The sequence below is a fragment of the Dendrobates tinctorius genome, unplaced genomic scaffold (genome assembly GCF_039654945.1).
Source record: "Dendrobates tinctorius isolate UK_male_01 unplaced genomic scaffold, ASM3965494v1 ptg000241l, whole genome shotgun sequence".
In the NCBI taxonomy this organism is placed as follows: Eukaryota; Metazoa; Chordata; class Amphibia; order Anura; family Dendrobatidae; genus Dendrobates; species Dendrobates tinctorius.
In genome coordinates, this window is record NW_027361908.1 from 3493400 (window position 1) to 3518904 (window position 25505).

The window sequence follows — 25505 nt, forward strand, 5'->3', positions numbered from 1 at the left end:
GACTCCACAGCCGTCTGTTACCACGGCTGGTCAGGAGACAAAACTCCAGGAGTGGACCCTCTGGACCGTTGCACCGAGGGGCCCCGGGCGAGCTGCCAGGTGAAGCCGACCCCTATACAGGCATCGTTAGGAGCAGGCCCAGGGGTTCGGGTACCACAATAGCCGGTACCGAGAGGGGCGGCTCAGGAGGGACTGGAGTAGGAGTGCGGGACTGAAGCGTATACAGCAGAGCAGGATCACTGGAGACTGGACCGGAGTACAGACAATAGGATGGAGCAGGAACAAGGGAGGCAGGACTGGAGTAGGACTGAAGGACTGGAGTGTGGGTAGCAGGATGGAGCAGAAACACCGGAGGCAGGCCTGGAGTAGGACTTAAGGACTGGAGTGTGGATAGCAGGAGGTACGGAGCACCGGACTGTGGAGCTACTGCAGGGACCACGGAAGGCAGGACTGCGAGGCTACTGCAGGAATCACCGAAGACAGGACTGCCAGACTGCAGAGAGCACACGAGGAATCAGGGCCCAGTGTGCTAGCAAACAACGATCAGGCGCCTCCCTCGGGGGGGGTTGCCTGTCAGGTCTGCCATTGGTCTGTAGGTGCTTCCGGGTCAAGGCATTGCCAGAGCACACAAGTAACAGGAGGAAGGCGCGGCCGATGGCGCATTGCATGCAGATACCCTGTCGGCCGCGAGCCTGTCAGAAGGGACCGCCGTGGCCGTCGGGCAGCGGCATGGGAGAGGCCGAGTAAGTATGCGGAGGCGGCGTGACAATATCTATCCACACAAATATCACCGGTTATGTGAAAGCAGGATGAAATGCTAAATCAAGAATGGTCAATTCGCCAACGCGGCTATCTATACAAGCCATGTAATCATCGTTGATAATTAAAAACGCCAAATCAAAAATTGTACATTTTATAAAAGCAGATCCTAAGGATTGACTTTAGTGCTCATGTACACAGTGAACTGTACATTTACAGTGAAGTCGTATTTCCTGATCTCATAGGACAGAATTCAGTCCTGCTAATGGAGCCCATGTGTTCATTGAGCCTAAAGAAATGATTTGCGCCAGATCTTGTCATGCTAAAACAGGTAAACCATGCCTAAACAGGATCCAAGGCCATGTTTGCCATCAAGTATCACATCTGAATGTGACTTTTCTAATTTTTTTTTCTCATCCAAATCGGACATGGGAAATCAGGTTGAGATAAAAGAGCAGCCCAAAATTAATTGATATTTTAATTGCCAAAAGGCACACTAGATACTATAAATATATACAGAGCAATATACAAAAATTACAGCCAGAGGTACAAATAAAAGTAAGGTATAGCTTGGGGATAGCAGTCAACTTTGTGTCACGTTACCGTGCTTATCACTTGCTGACGAATGAAGCTCTCGTATCCACAGGTACCTTCTTAGGGTCCCGTTTCACATAGCAACGCACCAGCGATCCCGACAACGATACGACCAGGTAAGGATCGCTGGTGCGTTGTCACACAGCAGCTATTCTGAACTATTCCAGCCTGCGTCCCTGAGTTCTGCGTCGTCAACGAGGTCGCTCGTCGGCGTCAAACACAGCGATGCATGCTGGCCAGCGGGACGGCGACGATGAAAAAATGGCCCAGGACAGTCGAGCACGATCAACGATATCCAGGAGGGGGGCCGGTCGCTGCTGCGTGTCACATGTAGCGAGTTCGCTGTTGCGTCACAAAATCGGGTGACGCATCAGCAATCTCGCTATTTGGTTCCTGGTCAGTCTCCACACATAACAGGATGTGGCTTCCATGGCAGAACAAAGACAAAGGCTAAATGTGTGTAGCTAGCTTTTAACCCCTAGCTCGCCCCCTCGCATATTTGACAGCACCCCTCTGGGTTGGACTGAAATCTCCTCCCTTGATCTCCTAGCTAAAATAATTCCCAATAACTAGAATTGGTCATAACTTACTAGTGGGAGGTCCAAACGGGACATGTCAACGGGTTCGCTGGGGCTGGACCGATATGGAGAGTCTAAACTTGGGTCAGCTAAGTGGTTCTGGAGAGCCAGTCTCGATTGCTCTGTATCCGGGACCGCTAGAGAAATACGAGACGCAGGGGTGTGTGCTGAGTGCTCCCAGAGTTCTGGTGGTATATTGGACTTAATCCCGAGATACACGGTACTCTCATAATTCATCTCTAGATGATGGTGATGCTCAGTCTGGAGTTTCCTTTCATAGCCAATTGATTTTGTCCGCCTTGCACAAAAGACAGCAAGGGGTCCTAGCTCTGCTCCCCATTGCCTTCATTAACACGTGGCCTCTAATTCTCTGATCAAATGGCGAAGTTATGTTCTTCTGGGGATCTGTGTACTTCACCCCAAGTGTGGGAGCCAAAATGGTGCTTCCCTTGTCCCTCACATTCACTATTTCAGTAGGCTCACATCTGGCTATCATTTCTTCTTCAGCCATGTAGGAAGATGCAGCCTGATGGTGAAAGTTCCCTATATCAGTAATCTAATCGGTACAAAGAAATGTCATCCTCCTCACTTAGCTATATAACAATGCAATTTAGTTTAAATATTTACTTCTGAAGAAAGTCATCACTTTCTTTAAGGCTAAGTTCACACTAGGCATTTTTTTTACGTGTTTTACATGCAAATTTTCAGCTGTGTTTTACAGTAGCAGCCAATGCTATGAGATTTCAGAAATCTCATGCATATCATTTGGGTGTTTTTTTTTTTAAATAATTAAAAAAATCAAAAATATTGCTATTCTCACCTTCCGACTGTTCCCGATCTGCTCTGTGGAGCTCCCCGCATCTTCCGGTCCCAGTAATGCTTTGCGCGAAGGACCTGAGATGAGCGCGACATCATCAGCGGTCGTTCGCGCAAAGCATTACTGGGACTGGAAGATGCCAGGAGCCTGGTGAGAGGCGGGAAGGACTCCGGGGGCCGCCGGAGGGTGATTATCTCTCTATTTTTTATAGGATTATGGTACCCAGGGCCTGGAGGAGAGTCTCCTCCAGACCCTGGGCACCATCTGCACATTGAGCGCTCACTTTACACATGGTGGGAATAGTCACATGCGTAAAGTGAGCATTTCAATGCAATTCTATGGGTGCGAAATCGCCGCGATTCCGCAAAAAGAATGGGCATGTTGCGGAATTTTCCGCTATGCGATTACGCAGCATTAGCACAGCATTGCGGAATCCCATAGGATTGCATGGGATGCATTTTCGCAGCAGAAAAACACCGCGAAAACGCAAAAAAACCTGCAACGTGTGCACACAGCTTAACAGACAGGATATATACACGCAATATAAGCACATGATATTTTTTGGGATCATTGGTTGATATAAGTGTCAGCTAACAGCCTGCTTGCTCAGTCTGTTAAATATGACAAAAGTGGTAACGGAGGTCACAAACAATTGACACTGTATGCTATACAGTTGCACACATGCCATTGGCAGTTAAAGAAAAGTTCATACCAGGGAATGATGAGCGAACGTCTTCGGATAAGGTGTCTTGAACATATTTCTCAAGCACTTTGAAGTCACTGGGTCAGCACCCGAGCATGCTCAGATTTGATGCGTTACTGCTCATTGTCTGCGGTATGCCGATTTTAATATAAATTTTCAATACAATGCCTTTTGCATCAGCTGGACCTCCTTCCTTTTTCCATTGAATTTCCAAGCGGTCCTCTTGCAGTCCGTGCTGACAACAGGTGAGCTGGCTAAACCATTTTATGCTCAGATAACACCTTATCCCAGCACGTTCGCTCATCACTAATGTCATGTCTTTGGCTCTGCTTTTCATTCTCTAACAAAAGGCTATGTGAGTTAAAGGGAACCTATCATGTCCCTAAATGCTGCTAGCCTGCAGATATAAGGGTTAGGCCGGGGTCACACTGCGGTGTAACGCAGTCCGTTAACGCCGACATTGACCCCCATTGTCAGGTGCATTGCGACGCATGCTGTAAAGCGGCATGTGTTCGCAATGTGCCGTCATTCAGTGACGGGGTCTCGGACGCGGGCTGCAGCGTCTGAGGCTCCGTTACCGCTAGCACAGATAAATCATCAGCGCTAGCGGGTATAGCATAACGTGATCGCGTTAGCCTATATGCTTAACGCAGCCTGTCAACGCTATGCGTTGAACGGTCTGGGTTACGCAATGTGAACCTGGCCTTATCTGCAGCTTTAGCCTATGTCTGGGGGTGGTGTTTGGGGACATGACAGGTTCCCTTTCAAGAGGAACCGTTACCAGGTCAAAAATGACCATATTATATCTTTCCTATTGTTCCTCATCATTCGGGGCAGTACTCAGCAGGTAATAACACGTAGCCGCCTACAGAAACGCTCCTGGAGAAAAGGGCCCATATCTCTGGGGCGATACGGCGGAATTTGAAAAAGAAAATTATCCAGTGGAGTAGCAGAACAAGAGCAGCTCCCAGATATTGGTGACCTGTGTTTAGGGCACTCAGTGCCGCACAGATCAGGGGTTTCCTAGCTCCCACATGCCAGAACCCTGCTGGGTAACCCTCGCTCACTGGGAGCAGCCCCGAGCTTTACATGCACACAGCAAGACAGGATTGGGCTAGAAATCGTCCTGCAGCAACACACCACTGAAGACACTGGCGCAGCAACCAGGTCGCATGACGGAAACGTCGCAGAACAAAAATCACACCACTGTCCCACACATTAGAAGCAGACAGCACGCTTCCTGCACATGGCTATAACAATACATGCTGGCAGTGCGCACACCCGGTGCCACCCTAAACCCCCCGGGGCCCGCACTCACCAGCTAGTCCAAGCGCAGCTCCGGCCATCTCTGCACTCGCGACCGGCCAACTGCTACTACTAACTAAACTTTCAAAGCAGGCGCTCAGACTCCGAGCCACTCACAATGCGCTATGTGAGAGGCAGCCAATCACAGAGAACAAAATTCTAAACTGTCCAATCAGAACACAGCAAGCGCCGCCTAACCTGACTGAGAGTGTTCGTTTGACCCGCAGGCACAGATAGTGAAGATCCCCGCTCCGACATATGGGCGTAATAATAAGTAACGTTACAGGTGGTCACGTGTCCGGCAGTATGGATGACGTCAGCACCGCCCTGTGTATTCCGCGGCTAGCGTCCTATATGAGCCATGTGCGCTGCAGCCGTGCTGACGTCATCACACGGCGCCGTCGCGGGTCTCTTACTCCATTGTATGAGAGAAAAAAAAATGGCGACCGGAACTGGGAGTAAGTACAGAGGACTTGCCGTTATCCTCCGTGACACTCACACATGGGATATGTATATATTCACTACACGATACGCGCAGTTATTTTCGGCTGACAGTAGTTGTGGTTTTCTCTAGAACACAAGCTGCTGAGCATCGGTCCCACGGAGCCATGGTCTATCCGGGAGAAGCTGTGCCTCGCCTCCTCCGTGATGCGCAGTGGCGACCAGAACTGGTGAGTGAGGCAGACCTGTGTGCAGGGTCAGCTCCCTGACAACCGCCATGTGCAGTGTGCTAGTTGTCACTCTGCTCTCCCGTGCATCAGGAGTAAGGCTGTGTGCACACGCTGCGGATTAGGTGCGGATTCACACGCTGCAGATTTTGTAAAATCCGCAGGTGAAACCGCAGGTCAAAAGACCTGCGGTTTTACCTGCGGATTGCTCTGCGGTTTTGCCCTGCGGTTTTCCATCTCCTCAAATGGAGGAGATGGCAAACCGCAGGAGAATCCGCAGAAAGAATTGACATGTCAATTCTTTCTGCGGATTGAAAACCGCAGATAATCCGCGCGGAAAATTCCGCACCGTCTGCACTGCGGTTTTTGATTCCCATAGGGAATCATGGTACTGTACACCGCAGCAGAAACTGCTGCAGGTCCGCAGCGGCCAAAACCGCTGCGGAACCGCAGCAAAATCCGCAGCGTGTGCACACAGCCTAACACCTCCTTGGTTCATGCGGATTGCCAAATGTAAGGCCTGTTTCACACTTCAGTTTTTTTGTGTCAGTTTAAATCCGCCAAAATGGCGGAAAGTGGATCCGTTGGTAACTGAAGTGAACGGATGGCACCGGACTGTTTTTTTTTTTTTTATGATGGATCCGATGAGAGATATTTTTGTGTCCGCCAGAAATGATTTCAGGGTTAAATTTCCGGCTGACTTCATTCCTCCGGACATGCGCACTATAAAATGCGGATCCTGCAGCAAAAAAAACGTTGCATGGTCCGTCCGGGCATGTCGGCGGATGCAAAAAATTTGACGGATCCGCAAAATAACGGATCCAACAGATGGCCATCCGTCAAGATCCGCTAGTAATGCAAATCAATGGTGAAAAAACGGATACGCCAAAAAAAGGCGGATCCGTTTTTTTTGCAAAACGGCGGATTTTGACTGATGGTCAAAAACAGAAGTGTGAAACAGGCCTTAGACAGAGAAGATGGTAATTCCATAGAATGTACCTTTTATTGCAGTAACTCGGGAAGAGTTGATACAGCAGGACTCCCAGACACCTCAGGTAGTCGGCCAATGTCAGAATATAACATTCTGAGCACTTTCGGCTCAAGTAATATACATTACTCACAAAAAGTTAGAAGAATATTCAGAATTGAGAGTCCTCAGTGGTTGATACCTTTTAATGGCTAACTGAAAAGATGGTAACAAATTGCAAGCTTTCAAGACTACTCAGGTCTCTTCATCAGGCATCACACAAAGTTTGGCTTTTGGGTGAAATTACAGGATGATCCTAAAATGCCCTCTAACCTTTTCAGGTGAACTTAATGTGACCGTCTCTAATCTTTTGAATGCACGGTCCATCTGTTCAATATCTCAATAGTTTTTGCTTAATGGCAAAATTCACAACAGGTGTTTGATCCAAGAATCGTCCCATTTAATTTTGGGTCACAATTAGAATTGTTATTAAACAGTCCTCCTCATCATGCTGTTCATATTTTGACGACATCAGACCAAGATGACACCTAACAATTGATCAAGCAGGACGTTCTCAGACAGAAATGGCCACTGAGCTTAGTGTCACAGAATCATCAGCAGGTTGCAACAGAGATACAAGGAGACTGGAAGAGTCACAGAAAGACATAGCCGTGGACTTCCTTTGACCACATTTCACATGGATGACTGCGTCATTGTGAACAATGGAACCGGATGATGAATGCAACACATCTCCAGGCACATTTAAGGGAGGTGAGACGCACCCAAGTCTCATGTCAACCATTCAAAGCCGTCTATATCGGCGTTGTCTGCATGCTAGATGACCTGCTAGAGCACATGACCAGACCACCAGGCACAGGCATAATTGTCTTGTATGATATCCTGGATGAAGGACCAGTGGTTCTCAGTGCTGTTCACTGATGAAAGTCGATTCACTGAAAAGAATTGATGGCCACCAGCCATGTTGGAGAGTGCTATGCATCAGCCACTATTGTCACCAGACAAGCCTTTGGTGGTGGTGATACTAGTGTGGGCATGTGTGTCTAGTCAATACAATACTACCCTGTACTTTATGAATGGTGCAGTGATGAGCTCCTACTACTTGAATAACATCATTATCCACTCATTGTTCCTCTGCATGAACAACACAGGTCTCCTTTCATCTTCATGGACAACAGTGCTTCAGCTCATTGAGGTCGCTTTGTTAGAGACTGGCTGCTGGAGTCAGGGGTACCTCAATTAGAGTGGTGTGTACTTTATCCAGACCTGAATCCCTTAGAAAACTTCTGGAATCAGCTTAGTTGCCTTGTAGAGGTTGGTAACCCTGTACCACAGAACCTCAATAAGCTGAGGGCTGCCCTTCAAGAAGAGTGGGATGCTACGCCTCAGCTGACAATAACTCAACTTGTGAACAGCTGGAGATGTCATTGTCAAGCTGTAACTGATGCTTAAGGCCACATGACAAGTTAACAAGTTATTATTTATTTATATAGCACCATTGATTCCATGTTGCAGCACATGAGAAGGGGTTAGGCTGTTCACACTTGCGTTTGGGTGTTGAGTTCCCATACGTTCGACGGGCATGTCAAAACGACGCACGCGGACACATCCGCATACAGCGCATGTCCCTGCGTACCCAGTGTTAAAGATAGGTACGCATAAAGCATGCGCATCTATGCAGATCTGAAGGGAAGAAGCACACAGCCCTATGCAGAGCACACAAACGCAAGTGTGAACTTAGCCTTACATTCAAATTACAGATATCACTTACAGTAAGCAAACTAACAATCACAGACTGATACATGGGGGAAATGACCCTGCCCTTGCAGGCTTACATGCTGCAAGATGGTGGGGAAGGAGATAAAAGGTTGGGGGGTTGCAGCAGCTTCGGTGTTGGTGAGGCAGTAGCTTCGGTAGTGGTGAGGAGGTAGCGGGGTCATTGCAGGCTGTAAGCTTTCCTGAATAGGTGGGTTTTCAGGTTCCGTTCTGAAGGATCCGAATGTGGTTGATAGTCGGACGTGTTGGGGCAAAGAATTCCAGAGGATTGGGGATATTCGGGAGAAGTCCTGGAGGCAGTTGGGTGAGGAGCGAATAAGTGTGAAGGAGAGGAGGTGGTCTTGGGAGGACCGGAGATTACGTGAGGGAAGATATTGGGAGATTAGTTCAGCGATATATGGAGGAGACAGGATATAGATGGCCTTGTAGGTCATTATTAGTCATTTGAACTGGATACGCTGAGGGAATGGGAGCCAGTGAAGAGATTTGCAGAGGGGAGAAGCAAGGAGAGAGATGAATTAGTCGGGCAGCAGAGTTAAGGACAGACTGGAGAGGTGCGAGGGTGTTAGCAGGGAGGCCACAGAAGGGTTACTCCGAGGCAGCGGACGTCCGGTATGGGAGAAAGCGTGATGTCGTTAATTTTGATAGGTAAGGAAGATCTGTGAGATGGAGGAACGATGATGAGTTCAGATTTGTCCACATTGAGTTTGAGGAAGTGAATGGAGGATATGGCTGATAGACACTCCGGGATTCTGGACAGCAGAGAGGTGACGTCTGGGCCAGAGAGGTAGATCTGAGTGTCATCAGCATAAAGGTGGTACTGGAATCTATGGGACTTTGAGTTGTCCCAGACCAAGTGTATAGATTAAGAGTAGGGGGTCCTAGAACAGAGCCTTGGGGGACTCCAACAGAGAGAAGGTGGGATGAGGAGGTAGTGTGGGAGTGGGAGACGCTGAATGTGCGGTTGGAAAGGTATGAAGATCCAGGATAGGGCAAGGTCTTTAATGCCAAAGAAGGAGAGGATCTGTTATAGGAGGCAGTGGTCAACTGTGTCGAAAGCAGAGGACAGGTCTAAAAGGCGGAGTATAGAGTATTGTCCGTTAGCTTTGGCTGTAAATAGGTCGTTAGTAATTTTTGGCTAGGGCTGTCTCAGTGGAGTGATGGGGGCGGAAACCAGATTGTAGATTGTCAAAGAGCAAGTTAGATGAGAGGTGGGAGGAAAGTTCAGTGTGGATGTGCTGCTCCAGGAATTTTGAAGTGAATGGGAGCAGCGATATTGGATGATGGCTGGACTTAGCGGTTGGGTCGAGGCTTGGCTTTGTAGGGATAGGTGTGATTGTGGCATGTTTGGAAGCAGAAGGGAAGGTACCGGAAGTTAGTGACAGGTTGAAGAGGTGGGTTAGGGATGGGATAAGAGTGGTGGTGAGATTGGGGAGGAGATGGGATGGGGTCGAGTGCACAGGTGGTGAGTTGCGATTTGGAGAGGAGACAATTAAGCTCCCCTTCAGTGATGTTGGAGAGTGAGGTTATGGGATTTGGGCTTTGAGTTATTGAGACTTTAATAATAATAATTTTATTTCTATAGCGCCAACATATTCCGCAGCACTTTACATTATAGAGGGGTCTTCTACAGACAAAAGACATTACAGCATAGCAATAAACAGATACCAAGAGGAATGAGGGCCCTGCTCACAAGCTTACAATCTATGAGGAAAAAGGGGAGACACGAAAGGTGGATGGTAACAATTGCTTTTATTGTTTTTTGTTTGGACCATCCCTAGTGTAAGAATCGGGTGTTCTGTTGCTGTATGAACCAGTTAACAGTCTAAATATGTAACAGTACAGACACAGAGGGCTATTAAATGCAAAAAGCATGTGAGAACATGATGTGAGGAACCTGGTTATGGTAAAAAATTTTGAAATGAGCCACACAGGGATATTTAGGTTAATGCATTGAAGCGATAGGCCAGTCTGAACAAATGCGTTTTTAGGGCACGCTTAAAACTGTGGGGGTTAATCATACCAGCCTGGGTAGTGCATTTCAAAGAATTGGCGTGGCATGTGAAAAGTCTTGGAGACGGAAGTGGGAGGTTCTGATTAATGAGGATGTTAACTTCAGGTCATTAGCAGAACGGAGGGCATGGGTAGGGTGGTAGGCTGAGACGAGGGAGGAGATGTAGGGTGGTGCTGAGCCATGGAGGGCTTTGTGGGTGAGGGTAATAAGTTTATACTGAATTCTGGAGTGGATGGGTTGCCAGTGTAAGGACTGGCACAAGTAGAGGCATCGGTGTAACGATTGGTGAGAAATATGATCCTAGCTGCAGTATTCAGGACGGATTGGAGAGGGGAGAGTTTGGTGAGACTTTGACGTTTTTTGAGGGGGTTTACCCACCAGTATTATTTAGCTTTTGCTTCAATAAATTGTTTGAGATGAAAAATCACCAGTGCAAGAACAAATATCCCTGTAGCGTAAACTTCTTAAGTTTTCCATAAATTTTGTCCGAAAGCCAAATATATCTAACTTTGTGTGAGTAGTGTATGCTGTTCAAGGGGTTGCCCAGGATGGAAGGAAAAGTCTGCCATGACAACTGCAGAATTGTGAAAGTGTGCCATGCGTTGTCATGATTCCATTGTATTCCCCTTGTGGATAGGCAATCAAGTGACCACATATATGTGATTTTCATACCAGCGGTCATGTGCCAACTAGATACTGCGCTTTTCTCAATATTTAGAGGAGCCGGGTGAGAAGAGAAGATCACATACATGTGATCACTTAACCGTCCATTTGCCGGGGGAATACAAGGGACTTTTGACAGTTTATCGTACATTGTCATGATTTGGCAGTCACATAGTGACTGCAGACTTTTTTATAAGACTGGACAACTCCTTTAACCCCTTAAGGACCAAGACACTTTGTAGGTTAATAACCCGGCCTTAATTTTGAAATCTGAACACTGTCACTTTATGTTGTTATAACGCTGAAACGCGTCGAGGGATCCCACTGATACTGAGATATATAATTTTTTTTTTTTTTTTTTTTTGTGACATATTGTACTTCATGTTAGTGGTAAAATTTCTTCGATATAACTTGCGTTTATTTATGAAAAAACGGAAATATGGCGAAAATTTCTAATATTTTGCAATTTTCAAACTTTTGATTTTTTTTTTTTTTTTTTCTGTTAAATCCGAGAGATATGTCAACAAAATACTTAATAAATAACATTTCCCATATGTCTACTTTACATCAGCACAATTTTAGGAAAGAAAATTTTTTTATTTGTTAGGTTATAAGGGTTAAAATTTGACCAGCGATTTCTCATTTTTTTTCAACAAAATTTACAAATTTTTTTCCTGAGTATTCTGATACCCCATATGTGGGGTGGGAACCACTGTTTGGGTGCATGGCAGAGCTCAGAAGGGAAGGAGCACCGTTTAACTTTTTCAACACAAAATTGGCTGGAATTTAGATCGGATGCCATGTTGCATTTGGAGAGCCCCTGATGTGCCTAAACAGTGGAAACCCACCAATTCTAACTCCACCCCTAACACTAATCCTAACCCTATTAGGAAAATGGAAATAAATAAAAAAAAAAAATTATTTTATTATTTTTCCCTAATTAAGGGGGTCATAAAGGGGGGGTTTATAAGAAGTTTTTGCATCGCCGTGTTTTGAGAGCTAGAATTCTTCCATATTTTGTCCGACAGAGTCATATGTGGGCTTATTTTTTGCCGGATGCGCTGACATTTTTTTTGGTACCATTTTCGGGCACATGATGTTTTTTCATCGCTTTCTATTCCGATTTTTGTAGAGGCAGAATGAACAAGAAACAGCAATTCAGGAATTCAGGCAGATTTATTCTTCGGGTCACTACGATTACGATACTTCATTTGGTTTTTTTTTATGTTTTGGCCTTTTTAAACTTTTTATAAAAACTATTTTATAGAAAAGATAATTATTTTTGCATTGCTTTTTTCTGAGAGCTTTAACTTTTTTTTTTTTTTTTCCCACTGATGGAGCTGTATGGTGGCTTGTTTTTTGCGGAACAAGATGGCGCTTTCAGTGATACTATTTTTATTACCATTTGTTTTTTTTTATTACGTTTTATTCCCCTTTTTCCAAGTGGTATGATGATGCCGTTTGGAAAAGGTATAATTTGCTACTTTTTTTTACGGCGTTCACTGAAGGGGGTTAACTAGTGTGACACTTTTATAGATGGGATTATTACGGACGCGCCAATACCAAACGTGTACTTTTTTGTTTATTTAATTTTTTTGCATAAAAATGTGTTTATTAGTTGTTTTTTTTTTTTTTTTTTCCTAGTCCCTTTATGGGACTTTCACTTTGATTGCAGGTATAATGCATTGCAATGCAGTGGCATTGCAGTTCATTATACCTATGGTGAAAGCTTCTGACACCATGATGTGAGCATTGTCTCAGAGGCTTTCTGTAGCTTGATGACCCAGAGGTTGTCGTGACAACCCCGGGTTATCATGGCAGAGATTGGGCCCCACGATGACTTTGCGGGGACGCTCATATGAAGGTAGAGGGAGCTCCCGTCCTGAACGCTGCAAATGTGCTCGATCGCAGCAATTAGGAGGTTAATAGCCAGGGGCGGTGCGGACGTCGCTCCTGGCTGATAGTGCAGAAGCTCAGCCACCGGCAGCGCTCCTGCACTTATCGGACAGGAGGTGATGATATTTCATGCTGTGATCGGTCAGTCAGATTGACTGACCGATCACAGTGATCTGGGTGCGGCTACCGACCTCCTGGATCCCTGCACCTCATCCCATGCCTCAAAGCTGCCACAGACAACTGTCAGCACTGAACAACCACTGTGTGTTTGCACGCAGTGGTAGTTCAAATGTATGACGGACACAGTCCGTCATGGTGCGGGAACTTACACCCGGCCATGACGGACTGTGTCCGTCAATGGACGTTAAGGGGTTTAAGCCCATTTAACATAACAATAAATGTATTACTTGGCCATGTAAACGTGCTGGCAATCACCTGATGAACAAACAAAATGCTTGGTTTGTTTATGCCGGCATAATCATTATTAGCACTAGCACATCATCCCATGTAATCGTAGGATGTACTGCCAACAACATAGTTAGTGACAGAATCCTATTAACCCTTTCAGCCCCAGGCGATTTTTCGTTTTCTCCTTTTTCTTCCAAGAGCCATAACTTTTTTTTTTTATTTTTCCATCAAAATGAGGGCTTTTTTTTTTTTTTTGAATGATCAGTTGTACTTTTGAATAGCATTATTAATTTTATCATGTGATACATTGGAAAGAGGAAAAAAAAATTGCATGTGCGTTGAAATTGCAAAAAGTCCAATGTCACTTTTTTTTAATTTTTTTTTTTTTTTTATTTACCATGTTCACTAAATGGTAAAATATGATTCGCCAGGTCAGTATGATTATGCAGATGCCAAATACAGTATGTATAGTATTTTTTTTATTTAACGTGAATTTTTTTTTTTTCCCGGAAAATTGTATTTAAAAAAAAAAAAAAAACGCTTTCAATTTTCAAGATCTAGGGCTGTGTGAGGGCTTATTTTTTTTGTGCCCTGAGCTTACATTTTTACTGATGCTATTTTGGGGTAGATGCAGTGTTTTGATTGCAATAGAATGCAATAAGAAACAATGTTGCAGCAGCCAAAAAAACATCATTATGGCGTTTTGATATATCTCAGTACGCCGTTTACTGATCAGATTACCGTATTTTGTGGACTAGAAGACACACCGTACCATAAGACGTACCTGCAGTTTTGGAGAGGAAATAGGGAAAAAAAGTTTTTTTTAAAAATGGAGGTGTGTCTTATAGTCCAATTTTACAGTCTGTTAGTTTACCAGGGGGGTCAGTAGTTGCTGCTACAGAAGGGCAGCAGGAGTGAGGCGACACTGTGGGCACCATGCTGAGAGGAGGGGGTGTCCCGGCGGTGGGAGGCTACTGGCCCTGTGCGTGCTTTCATAAAATCTCAGCAGTGAGCCGAGTCCCCGTCCCATTGATTTCCCTTGGGAGTCCAATTTCCCAAAGCCTACCACAGGGAAATCAATGAGAAGGGGACTCCGTTCACCGCTGACATTTTATGAAAGCACAAGGCCCACAGCCTCGCTCCGCTGTGACACCTCTTCCTCCCAGCACGGGACCCGCAGTATTGCCCCCACTCTTGTTCCTGCCCCTCTCCTGCAGCAGAGACCCCTGCCTCCTGTGACATTTGGATAATAAGGCTCACCCCCATTTTCCTATCAAATATTTTGGGAATACTGTGCATCTTAATAATCCAAAAAATAAAGTAAGTTACTTTATATTTTGATTGGACATCTATGGTTGCAGCAATACTAAATGTGTATTTTTTAAAATTGTTTTATTTTTAATAGGGCAAAAGGGATGATTTTCCTTTTTTTTTTTTTAACTTTTAACTGTTTTTAATATTCCCCTTAGGGGACTTGAAACTTCAGTTATCCGATTTTCTTTATCGCCTTATTGGGGGACACAGAATACCATGGGTGTATGCTGCTGCTGCTAGGAGGCTGACACTATGCAAAACAAGAAAATTAGCTCCTCCCCGGCAGTATACACCCACCGACAGGCACCAAGCACCTCAGTTTGTGCTTAGTGTCTGTAGGAGGCGGCCTGGGATCTCCCCAGATCCGTATTTAATCTTTTCAGGTTTTTAGTTGTGTTTATTAATGTTTTCACTTTATTTTTCAGATACAGCATCAGGAAACGGGATGTGAGTTCATCCTGCTTTTCCTATTAATGCAGCTGAGCGAGCAATGTGGTATTGCCCACATCACAACTCTCAGGACCGCAGGCAGGACCTTCTCCTATCACCCTCGGGTGCTATGGGCTTATAACGGTGGCCGGTCCTAGCCGAGTACCCTCCTCACCCCTCTCCCGGGACAGGGCTGAGAGGAAGACGGCGGTCGCCAGCGGTGACGTTTCCCCTACCAGGAGCCGTCTTCTGCACCATACGGACATAGTGCGGGTACTGAGGATCGTTTCTCCCAGCGGCCTGCTGGCTATCGTGGGCCCCTGCGGTCATCCGCCTCAAGGACGTCAGGTAAGCGGATCCAGATGTCCTCTCCAGCCGCGCTCTTAAATATGGACCCTAGCCGACCCATCAGCCCTGCAGCGTTACAGCCAGTACTGCGCTGTATTAAAATACAGCCCTGCACCACGCTATCAGGATCAGTACCCTTCTCCCTTTTTGAATTTCCCACCAGTTTTCCTTCACCAAGCGCTGTTAGACGCGCTTATCATCGGGGGGTCCAGCGGTGGCCTCCACAGGCAGCATCCTACCCGGTGGCTGCCCTGTCCCTGTGACTTGCCTATTCCTGTGGCCTCCCTGTCTCTGTGGGTTCCGTCCCTGTGGTTTCTTTGCTCCGGGCGTGCCGTCACTCATGAGGGCAGAGTGGGAGCACTTTCACTTTCGTTTTTTTTTAAAAAAAAAAAAGCTTCTCCCCTCTCCCTGCGCGCGCTTTCTTCGCGCACTTTTACAGCATATCACAGGGCTACTTTCACTTCAGCCCTGTCAGTGGGACATTTACCGCGCCCCCTCCTCGGTCCTCTTCCAATCAGGGCTTGGCGATTAAGCCCCGCCCACCGCTAGCGTCTCCTCCTGCCCTTGCTTGATATCGTTCTCTCTCTTCACAAGATTTCTTCCTGGGGGACACAACGCTGGTTTTTCTGCATCTGAACCTCGGTAGGCTCGGCGCTGCTTCAGCTGACGCTAGAATTAGCTCCCCTCCGCAGTTCCACATCAGGCAGTGTTTCTACCCCTTTGACATATGCCCAACCCTGCAGGGGCTCTCTGCTCTAGGACCCACCGCTATTCACTATGCCTGCGCACGCTGTAAAAAGAAGTGGGTATCAGGTCAGTCGTCTCCCTTCTGTCCGTCCTGCAGCCCTTCCTCCATGTCTGCCCCTCAGGAGCACTCCGAGCCCCTGGTTGAGAGCACCCCACCCCCTGAGTGGGCCGTGGCGATGTCTCAAGTCGGTTTCTGATCTCACGAAAGTGTCTCAATCTCTGGTCCAGGTCTTAGAGCGGTTACCCCAGCTATCTGCAGCCACCTGTGCGCCGACCGTCTCTCACGGTGAGTCGCCAGCACCTGACCGCGACCCTCAGACGGACAAACCGGGTAGGGGTTGTAGGAAGCGGGTCCTGTCTGGCTCTTCCAGTTCGTAGGGTCCCTCCGCTTCTCCCAGGCTACGCTCTTTGTCTCCATCCTCAACAGACGATCCTAGGTCAGACGATGATTCCCAATCTGGATCTGACTCAGAAGCGGACAACATAGCTAGAACTCGGGATATGGTAGATAGTCTCATATCGGCTATATTCCAAACTCTCAAGATAAAGGAGGATAAGGCACCCCCTCAGGAATGCCCTGTTTTCCTTTAAGAAAGCGAGGCCTCCATCTCGAACCTTTCCTAATCACAAAGAGTTCGACACTTCCTTAGCCAATCACTGGCAACATCCTGAGAAACGGTTTTCAGGCCGCAAGTACTCAGATGTACTATATCCCTTCGATGCAGATCTCGTCACGAAATGAACCAAAGCTCCTGAGGTAGATCCACCAGTCTCGGATTTCCTCTAAGACTGTTCTCTTTCCCTTCCGGACGGAGCTTCTCTTAAGGATCCAACAGACAGGCAAATAGAGTTGTTGGCTGAGTCAATTTTTGAGGCATCCGACGCTTCCCTCTATCCTATCTTCGCCTCCGCTTGGGTGGCGAAGGTCATTTCGGCTTGGGCAAAGATTCTGCGCAAGGGCATTTCAGCAGCAGCTCCTCAGGACGAGCTGGCGGATTTAGCAGACCAATTTAGTCATGCGGGCAAATACCTTTTGGCTGCCTCCTTGGACGCGGCTGGGTGCGTAGCAAGAGCTAACAGCAACATAGTAGCCATACGCCGCATTCTTTGGTTGAAGTCGTGGAAGGCGAATCTCGGATGCCACTGGTGGAAAGAGCATTTCCCTTCCCCAGTCCCGCCCTAAGAGGTTTTTTAACAGTAAGGCCTCTCGGCCATTTAGGTCCTTTCGCCCCTCCTCTCCCGCAGGAGGTTTATCCCAGCAGGACCGGCATCCCGCTTCCAGAGACCGGAGAAAGCCTTCTTATAAGCCAGCTCCCCGCTGGAGATCCAGAGGTCAGCCCTCCAGGTCCTCAGGCTCCCGATCCGGCAGATTTTCATCTAAGTGACGGGTCACCCCCACCTGGAAATCTTTCCAGGGTGGGGGGCAGACTTTCCTCTTTCAAAGACGCATGGTTATCCATTATCGACGACGCTTGGTTCAGGGAAATCATCACATCCGGATACAAAATCGAGTTTTCTTCTCCCCCAAACAGTCGCTTCTTTCCGTCTCGATCCCCAAGACAGCGATCACAGATTCCAGGGTTCCTTCAAGCCGTCTCCTCCCTCCTTTCCACATCGTTCCCGTTCCTGCAAACGAACGGTTTTTAGGGTTCTACTCGAATCTCTTCGTAGTCCCGAAAAAGGACGGCTCTCTTCGTCCAATTTTGGACCTCAAGTTGCTCAATCGCCACTTGAAGATCCGCCACTTCAAGATGGAGTCTCTGCGTTCGGTAATAGCCTCAATGGAACCCGGAGAGTTTCTCTGCTCTGTGGACATATAGGATGGCTACCTCCACATCCCCATTTCTCTGCGGCATCAGAGATACCTCCGCTTTGCGATTCAATCACTATCAGTTCACGGCCCTCCCCTTTGGACTAGCCTCGGCTCCCCGTGTCTTTACGAAGGTGATGGCAACAGTCAGGGCCATCCTTCGATCCAGAGGGATTCTTATCATTCCTTACCTGGACGATCTCCTTATCAAGGGTTTTCCCGCCAAGACTGTCTTCACAGTCTTCAGATAACCTTGGATGCCCTCAGCCGCCTCGGATGGATAGTCAACAAGGAGAAGTCCATCCTGCGCCCTACCCAACGTCTGACCTTTTTGGGCATGGAGTTCGACACGGATCTAGCCCGGGTGTTTCTACCGAGGGACAAGTTTTCAACCCTTTGCAAAGGGATCCAGTCCCTACAACGCTCAAGGATCATGTCCCTTCGGTCCTGCATGAGGGTCCTGGGGAAGATGATAGCTTCCATTGAAGCAGTGCCCTTCGCACAATTCCACTCTCGCCCTCTCCAACTGTTCCTCCTGTCATTCTGGGACAAGACCTCGTTTTCTCTGGACCGCCCCATTCTTCTTCCGCTCAGTCAGACAATCGCTGACTTGGTGGGCATTGCCGGCGACAGTTCTCCGCGGAAGGTCTTTTCTTCCGCCTCGGTGGCAGGTCATCACCACCGATGCCAGTCTCCTAGGATGGGGGGCGGTTTACCATCGGAAAACGGCCCAAGGGCGCTGGAACGCCTAGGAGACTCTTCTGCCCATCAACCTTCTGGAGATCAGGGCAATCCTCCTTGCTCTCCTTCGTTGGCAGCATCTCCTCGTAGGCAAACCAGTCCGCATTCAGTCAGACAACGCCACGGCGGTGGCGTACAAAAACCACCAGGGCGGTACTCACAGCAGGCAGGTAAGGCTAGTTTCACACTAGCGTTTATGAGCGCAGCGACGGCCTGCGCACGGCCTCCGCTAAGCCCCGCCCCTGCCGCGCCCCCGCAGGTAGCTCCGCCCACCGGCACTTGCGCCCTGCGTCCCCTATCTTTATCACAGGGGGCGCAGGCCGTGCGCAGTATGCGTTTGGCGGCGCATGCGTCCTTTTGACGGTGCGCCGACCTGCGCCAAACGCAACCTGCTGCAGTTTGGTTGCGTCGGCGCACCGTCAAAAAGGCGCATGCGCCACCAAATGCATACTGTGCACGGCCTGCGCCCCCTGTGATAAAGATAGGGGGCGCATGCAGCATCATGCGCCGGTGGGCGGAGCTACCGGCGGGGGCTTGGCAGGGGCGGGGCTTAGCGGCGGCCGTGCGCAGGCCGTCGCTGCGCTCATAAACGCTAGTGTGAAACTAGCCTAATGTCAGAAGTGGCAAGGATACTGCGCTGGGCAGAGCGTCACGTTCCGGCGATCTCCGCTGTTCACATTCCAGGGGTGGAAAATTGGGCAGTCGACTTCGAGTCGCCAAGGTCTAGCGTCAGGCGAATGGTCCCTTCATCCCACAGTCTTCAGTCAGATATGCCAGCGTTGGGGCACCCCGGACGTCTATCTCATGGCATCTCGGATGAACAACAAAGTTCCTCACTTTGTAGCCAGGTCCAGGGATCCTCTAGCCGTCGGTTGCGACGCCCTAGTAATTCCGTGGTCCCAGTTCCAACTGCCTTACCTGTTTCCTCCCCTTGCCCTCATTCCAAGAGTGGTCAAAAAGATAAAGTCAGAGGGCATCCCAGTCATCCTAGTGGGTCCAGACTGGCCGAGACGCCCTTGGTACGCGGAGTTGGTGAACATGCTCGCGCACGTCCCCTGGAGGCTTCCAGACCGTCCAGATCTTCTCTCGCTAGGCCCTCTTTACCACCAGAATTCTCAGTCTCTGAGTTTAACGGCATGGCCGTTGAGGCCGCAATTCTGAAGGATTCAGGGTTTTCCAGCCGGGTCATTCAGACCATGATCAAGGCCCGGAAGCCAGCTTCCTCCCGCATTTAATCTGGTTTGGATTCGGGCCTATTCCTCAGTACTCTCAAAGGCCAGGTGTCTGCCCTAGTAATCCTCTTCCAGAAGGATCTAGCTTCCTTACCGCAAGTGAAGACTTTTCTCCAAGGAGTCGCCCATGTGGCTCCTCCTCATCATTCTCCGATAGATCCATGGGATCTCAATCTTGTTCTTGGCGCCCTCCAGAAGGCGCCGTTCGAAACAATCCAGGACATCACTCTGTCTTTTCTTTCATGGAAGGTGTCTTTTCTAATCGCCATTACTTCCATCAGGAGAGTTTCTGAGCTGGCGACCTTATCCTGTCGTTCTCCGTACCTTATCCTCCACCAAGATAAGGTTGTTCTCAGGCCAGTTCCTTCCTTCCTTCCAAAAGTGGTATCTCCCTTTCACATTAACGAAGATATCGTCCTTCCATCGTTTTGTCCTGCGCCTGCTCATCCTCTGGAAAAGTCGCTCCACAAACTGGACGTAGTGAGAGCCTTGCGTGTTTACCTTGCCAGGACCGCTTCTTTTCGCCAATCTGATTCCCTGCTTCTCATCTCTGAAGGTCGCCGGAAAGGTCTTCCAGCCTCCAAATCCACAATCGCTCGCTGGATTCGGTCTACCATCCTGGAAGCCTATCGACTTCAGGAGAAATGGCCCCCTCCGGGAGTGAAAGCCCACTCCACCCGGGATGTTCGGGCTTCTTGGGCTGTGCGACACCAGGATTCGGCCTCACAACTTTGCAAGGCCGCGACCTGGTCGTCTTTGCACACCTTTGCGAGGTTCTACAGGGTTCATACCCAGGCCTCGTCTGATGCAGCTCTTGGTAGGAAGGTCCTGCAGGCGGCGGTTGCGCACCGGCCGACCTAAGCCCTTCCTTCTGTCGTTCCTTTTATTGCTGTTCCCACCTTTGGGACTGCTTTGGAACGTCCCATGGTATTCTGTGTCCCCCAATAAGGCGATAAAGAAAGAGGGATTTTGGGTTCTTACCGTAAAATCTCTTTCTTGGAGCCTTCATTGGGGGACACAGCACCCTCCCTGTTTAAGTTGTACCGTGCTGGGTCTTCGAGTCCCTTGTTGGGTTGGTACATATGTTCATGGTTTTTGGTTGCTTCTCCTACTGCTTTTTCACCAACTGAGGTGCTTGGTGCCTGTCGGTGGGTGTATACTGCCGGGGAGGAGCTAATTTTCTTGTTTTGCATAGTGTCAGCCTCCTAGCAGCAGCATACACCCATGGTATTCTGTGTCCCCCAATGAAGGCTCCAAGAAAGAGATTTTACGGTAAGAACCCAAAATCCCTCTGTTTGTGCTGTACAATCAGAGCTGTGGAGTCAGTATAAAATGTACCGACTCCTAAAATGTAAATTGAGTATAGTAGTACAATGCAGGATGTTCTGTAAATTCATAAGAATTTTGGAAAGTTATGAGACGTCTTATAAATGTCCGCTCTGTTCTTGATCTAAGGATCTCGACTTTTAGTTGAGATGAATCTGTGCGGCATTTCATGTACGTGCTGTGGAGTTGGAGGTTTGGCTTACCGACTCCACAATCCTGACTATGTATAGCGAAAATCTCTGAATGCCAGCAAAACACTGGCTTTCACAGAAGAATAACCATGACAATCATGGAGCTCTTCAGCAGACCTCTGGCTGTCATGTCAGCCCATAGGCGACCTGCAATCATCTCACTATGGGCCCGTGGAATGACAGCGCTTGTTAAATTCTCTGCTCCACCCGCGGCTGTAAAAGGCACATGATGACTGATTAAATCACGGGCAGCATGGTGGCTCAGTGGATAGCCTTGCAGCGCTGGAGTCCTGGGTTTGAATCCCACCCCTGACAACATTTGCAAGGAGTTTGTATGTTCTCCCCGTGTTTGCATGGGTTTCCTCCAGGTACTCAGGTTTTCTCCCATATTCCAAAAGACATACAGTTAGGGAATTTAGATTGTGAGCCCCATCGGGGAAAAGTGATGATAAATGTGTGCAGACTGTAAAGCGCTGCGGAATACTGTATGTTAATGCTATATAAAAATGAAGATTAAAAATAAAGAAATCAGCCATAATCTGCCTGGAAAGATGAAGACTTTGCATGTGAGTCTGCATCAAAGTATCGGACATGACATAAATGGGTTAAAGCACCACTCTAGTGGTTTTTAAAATTTATTTTAAAGTTGGCATGGTGTTCCTAATCCGCATCTGTTATCGGCGCCACTCTGGTCGGTCTAATGCAGGTTATGAACGTTCCGGAAGTCATTCTCCGTGTGTCTATGAAGCAAAACAATGCTCTCGTAGACTTACATTGAGAGCTTTTGACCGTTACCTCTGACTTACTGTCAGTCAGAAGACAGTGGCTGATGAGTATATTACTAGGGGCAGTGAGCTTAAATTAGTGGTTACACTCCAGCATTGCAATAATAAAAAAAAAAACCACTGGAACGGTGCTTTTAATAATCGTCCCATTCCCATTAGTTTTCTTCGGCCCATATAAATAAGCACTGTTTTGTCTTCTATGTAATTTAGCATTAAAAGTCCAACATCAGCTTGTCTAAATACAATTAAAGCCTTAAGACCTATCTTGTTTTTCAGTGCGGTCACAGACAGCTATACATTTTGGAGTGTTCTCTTTTGTCTTCATGACATAGAGTAGCATGTATCTTTCATTGACTAGAATGTTTACTGTGGAGTACAAGTTGTTTTTTTTTTTTAAACTGCTCCACTATACAAACAAATGTATCCTCAAAGGGGGCAATATTGGCATAGGCAGGCTTTTGTAGTTCCACTATTCATGTGTCATTTTTCTTTTTTGTGTTGTAGTATTCTTTGCGGCAAATTTTTAAAAATGGCACATGTGGTTCATGAACTGTGCACAGTCAAAAATGGTCTTTAACCTGTCTTTTGACTTTTTAGCACAGAACGCCACATGTTTTGCAAAATCCTGCAAAAATTGTGGGCAAAATTTTATGGCAGGTGTGAAATCACTCGAAGGGAGTTTGGAATAAATTTGCCACAGTTTTTTGGAGTTTTTAAAAGGTCCCATTTGATGTATCAGTCTAAAATCTCTGGAAAGGCCAACTCACCCAACAATAGGGAACATAAAAGATAAGGTCAACACATAAAATTGACTTCACAAAAAGACATAAATTAAAATAAGGATTTAGCATAATTGGAAAACCCAAAACTACACAGAATGCAATATCACTGTCCCCCCATGGGTGGTATCTTCACTGGACTTTTTTTCAGGTCTGCAAAAAAATATAAATTTTTTCAAGCAGAAGACACTTCAGGAATCTTTTTTTCTGGTATTTTGTAAGCCCGAAGTGTATTTTTTAAAGAGTTTTTTTTGTTTTTGAGTGCTTCTTTCACTTAAACCTCTCTGCATAGGTTTCTCAGCCACTTTTTAAAGCATGGATAGCCTAGATAAATTCCTCCGAGTGTTTTCAATCCAAATAATTATTTTATTGGTATTTCTTAAACTGTTTTTAAAATTTATTTAATTTTTTTTTTTTTTTTTTTTTTTTTTTTAAGGGTGTCTGTGAGCCGTGCCATCAAACCGTTTGCAGAACCTGGTCGTCCTCCTGATTGGTTCTCCCAAAAAGTAAGATGTTTTACTGTATAATATATGAAATTGGAAGAAAAGAAACCCCAAGAGCGAGTTTCTGTAATACAATTGTTGTGCACACAGATACTTAATACAAATCATGAGAACATTCAGTAAAGATTATCATCTATAATATAAAGGTGAGAGCGTCACTCTGTCTGAAGCCTCTATAGATTGTGCAAGTGCGACGCACCTGCGCAGTGCAGAGTAACGCTCCAAGCGTTGTATTATAGAATCACCTCTGGCGCCATCATGGTGGTGTGGTTCACAGGGAACTCCCCAATGACGTCCGTGACCCGCACACCTCACTAACAGGCGCTGGAAGCGTTGCTCCAGCTGCACTCGCATCGGAGACCTGCACTTTAGTGTCTACACTGACCTGTCAGGGTTTCTGTCAGTTGCCGGGGGTGGCGCGGTGCCAGGCTCCGGAGCACAAGTGCGCGCGGCCTGTCAGGTAGACTGTGCGCAGGGCCTGTGTCACCACTGCACACCGGGGAGGGAAGCTGCTCCATGTCCTCCTCCCTCATTGTGAGCAGCATACCTGGGGACTGTCTGGTCAGACTGCGAGGCAGGAGACATGGCAGGGCCCGCCGCTGTGCTGCCTGCATTGTGTGGTTCCCGGGCAGCGCTGCCCCAGATGTGAGGTAGAGGGGGGCTAAAATTACATGACTGCTGGATCAGCGGCTCCATGCATACCAGGATTGGGGGGTGAGGGGAGGGGACCATGCATACCAGGATAGGGGGGGTGAGGGGACCATGCATACCAGGATAGGGGGGGTGAGGGGACCATGCATACCAGGATGGGGGGGGGGGGGGGTGAGGGGACCATGCATACCAGGATAGGGGGGTGAGGGGACCATGCATACCAGGATAGGGGGGGGGTGAGGGGACTATGCATACCAGGATAGGGGGGGGGTGAGGGGACTATGCATACCAGGATAGGGGGCTGGTGAGGGGACCATGCACACCAGGATAGGGGGGTGGTGAGGGGACCATGCACACCAGGATTGGGGGGGGAGGTGAGGGGACCATACATACCAGAATAGGGATGAGGGGGCCATGCATACCAGGATGAGGAATGGGATGCCATGCATAGCAGGATAGGGATGATGGGTACCATGCATACCATTATACGGATGAGGGGTACCATGCATACCAGGATAGGGATGAGGGGTACCATGCATACCAGGATAGGGATGAGGGGTACCATGCATACGGGATAATAGGGATGAGGGGGCCATGCATACCTATTATAGGGATGAGGGGGGCATGCATACCAGGATAGGAAGGTGGCAGCACATACCAGGATGGGAGACCATATAACAATAAAAATGCTCCCCACCCCGGCATAGAATGGGTTCAAAGCTAGTTATAAAATAAGAGCTGAAGAAATGTAAGTTCTGTTCTGACTCTTGCTCAGAACCAGCTCTGTGCATATGACGTAATGTATTTTTACAAAGTTAGGATATGGGCACATGACATCTTTAAGACACCATATAAACAGAAACCGTTGGCACTACCCTTGAGATACCGGAATGGTGCACAAGTAGGATCCCAATCCGTGACTATCAATGCATATAAACTTGGCACACACCCAAACGAATGATGTTGCAAAATTGGTGATTTTAATAGATGGCAGTACATACATAAACGTTTCGGTCTATGACCTTCATCAATGTACTGAAAAATTAAACAAAAATAACAAAATGAAAGAAAGTATTTACAATGGAAAGACATGGTTTTTTTTTACAGAAAAATTACATAATATGCTGAGACATCGGTCACATTATGGCACAAGATACAATGTACTAATGAGGACCCAGTCATGTTGACAAAAAACAACCTACAAAGAGGATGCACATACCGTTAGAATGTACTGTGAGCACTTTGTGAATAGGTTTTAAGGAAAACCTGAAAAGAGGGGAGGAATGGAGCTGATAAGACAACCATCCAAATTAGGTGAAGGTGAATCATATGACACCAAAAGACTGATCATACCAATGCTGCAGGGAGGTAACTATCGCCGTCCCACTGTGGAAAAATATAGAACGCTTAGTGACTGGCAGCAAAGTAATGTCCACACTGTCTACTAGTGTGGACAAAAGGCAATCTTACCGTGCAATGCTGT

General features: G+C 47.5%; 2 protein-coding genes across 5 annotated transcripts in view; one reads left to right on the forward strand and one right to left on the reverse strand.

Annotated features, from left to right (window-relative positions):
- KIF20A (kinesin family member 20A) overlaps positions 1-5092 on the reverse strand; it is a 75119-nt gene extending 70027 nt beyond the window's left edge. For 2 of the 3 annotated variants that reach the window (XM_073556918.1, XM_073556916.1), the window contains exon 1: positions 4770-4922. In XM_073556918.1, the coding sequence (XP_073413019.1) occupies positions 4770-4797 (28 nt within the window). In that variant the 5' untranslated portion in view covers positions 4798-4922. Of the gene's footprint in view, positions 1-4769; positions 4923-4954 lie in introns of those variants that run through there. The other variant, XM_073556917.1, reaches the window with a different exon arrangement.
- Positions 5077-25505, forward strand: part of BRD8 (bromodomain containing 8) — a 284491-nt gene continuing 264062 nt past the window's right edge. For both annotated transcript variants that reach the window (XM_073556914.1, XM_073556915.1), the window contains exons 1-3: positions 5077-5214; positions 5331-5427; positions 23305-23374. In XM_073556914.1, coding sequence (XP_073413015.1) covers positions 5118-5214; positions 5331-5427; positions 23305-23374 — 264 coding nt within the window. In that variant the 5' untranslated portion in view covers positions 5077-5117. The remainder of the gene's footprint in view (positions 5215-5330; positions 5428-23304; positions 23375-25505) is intronic.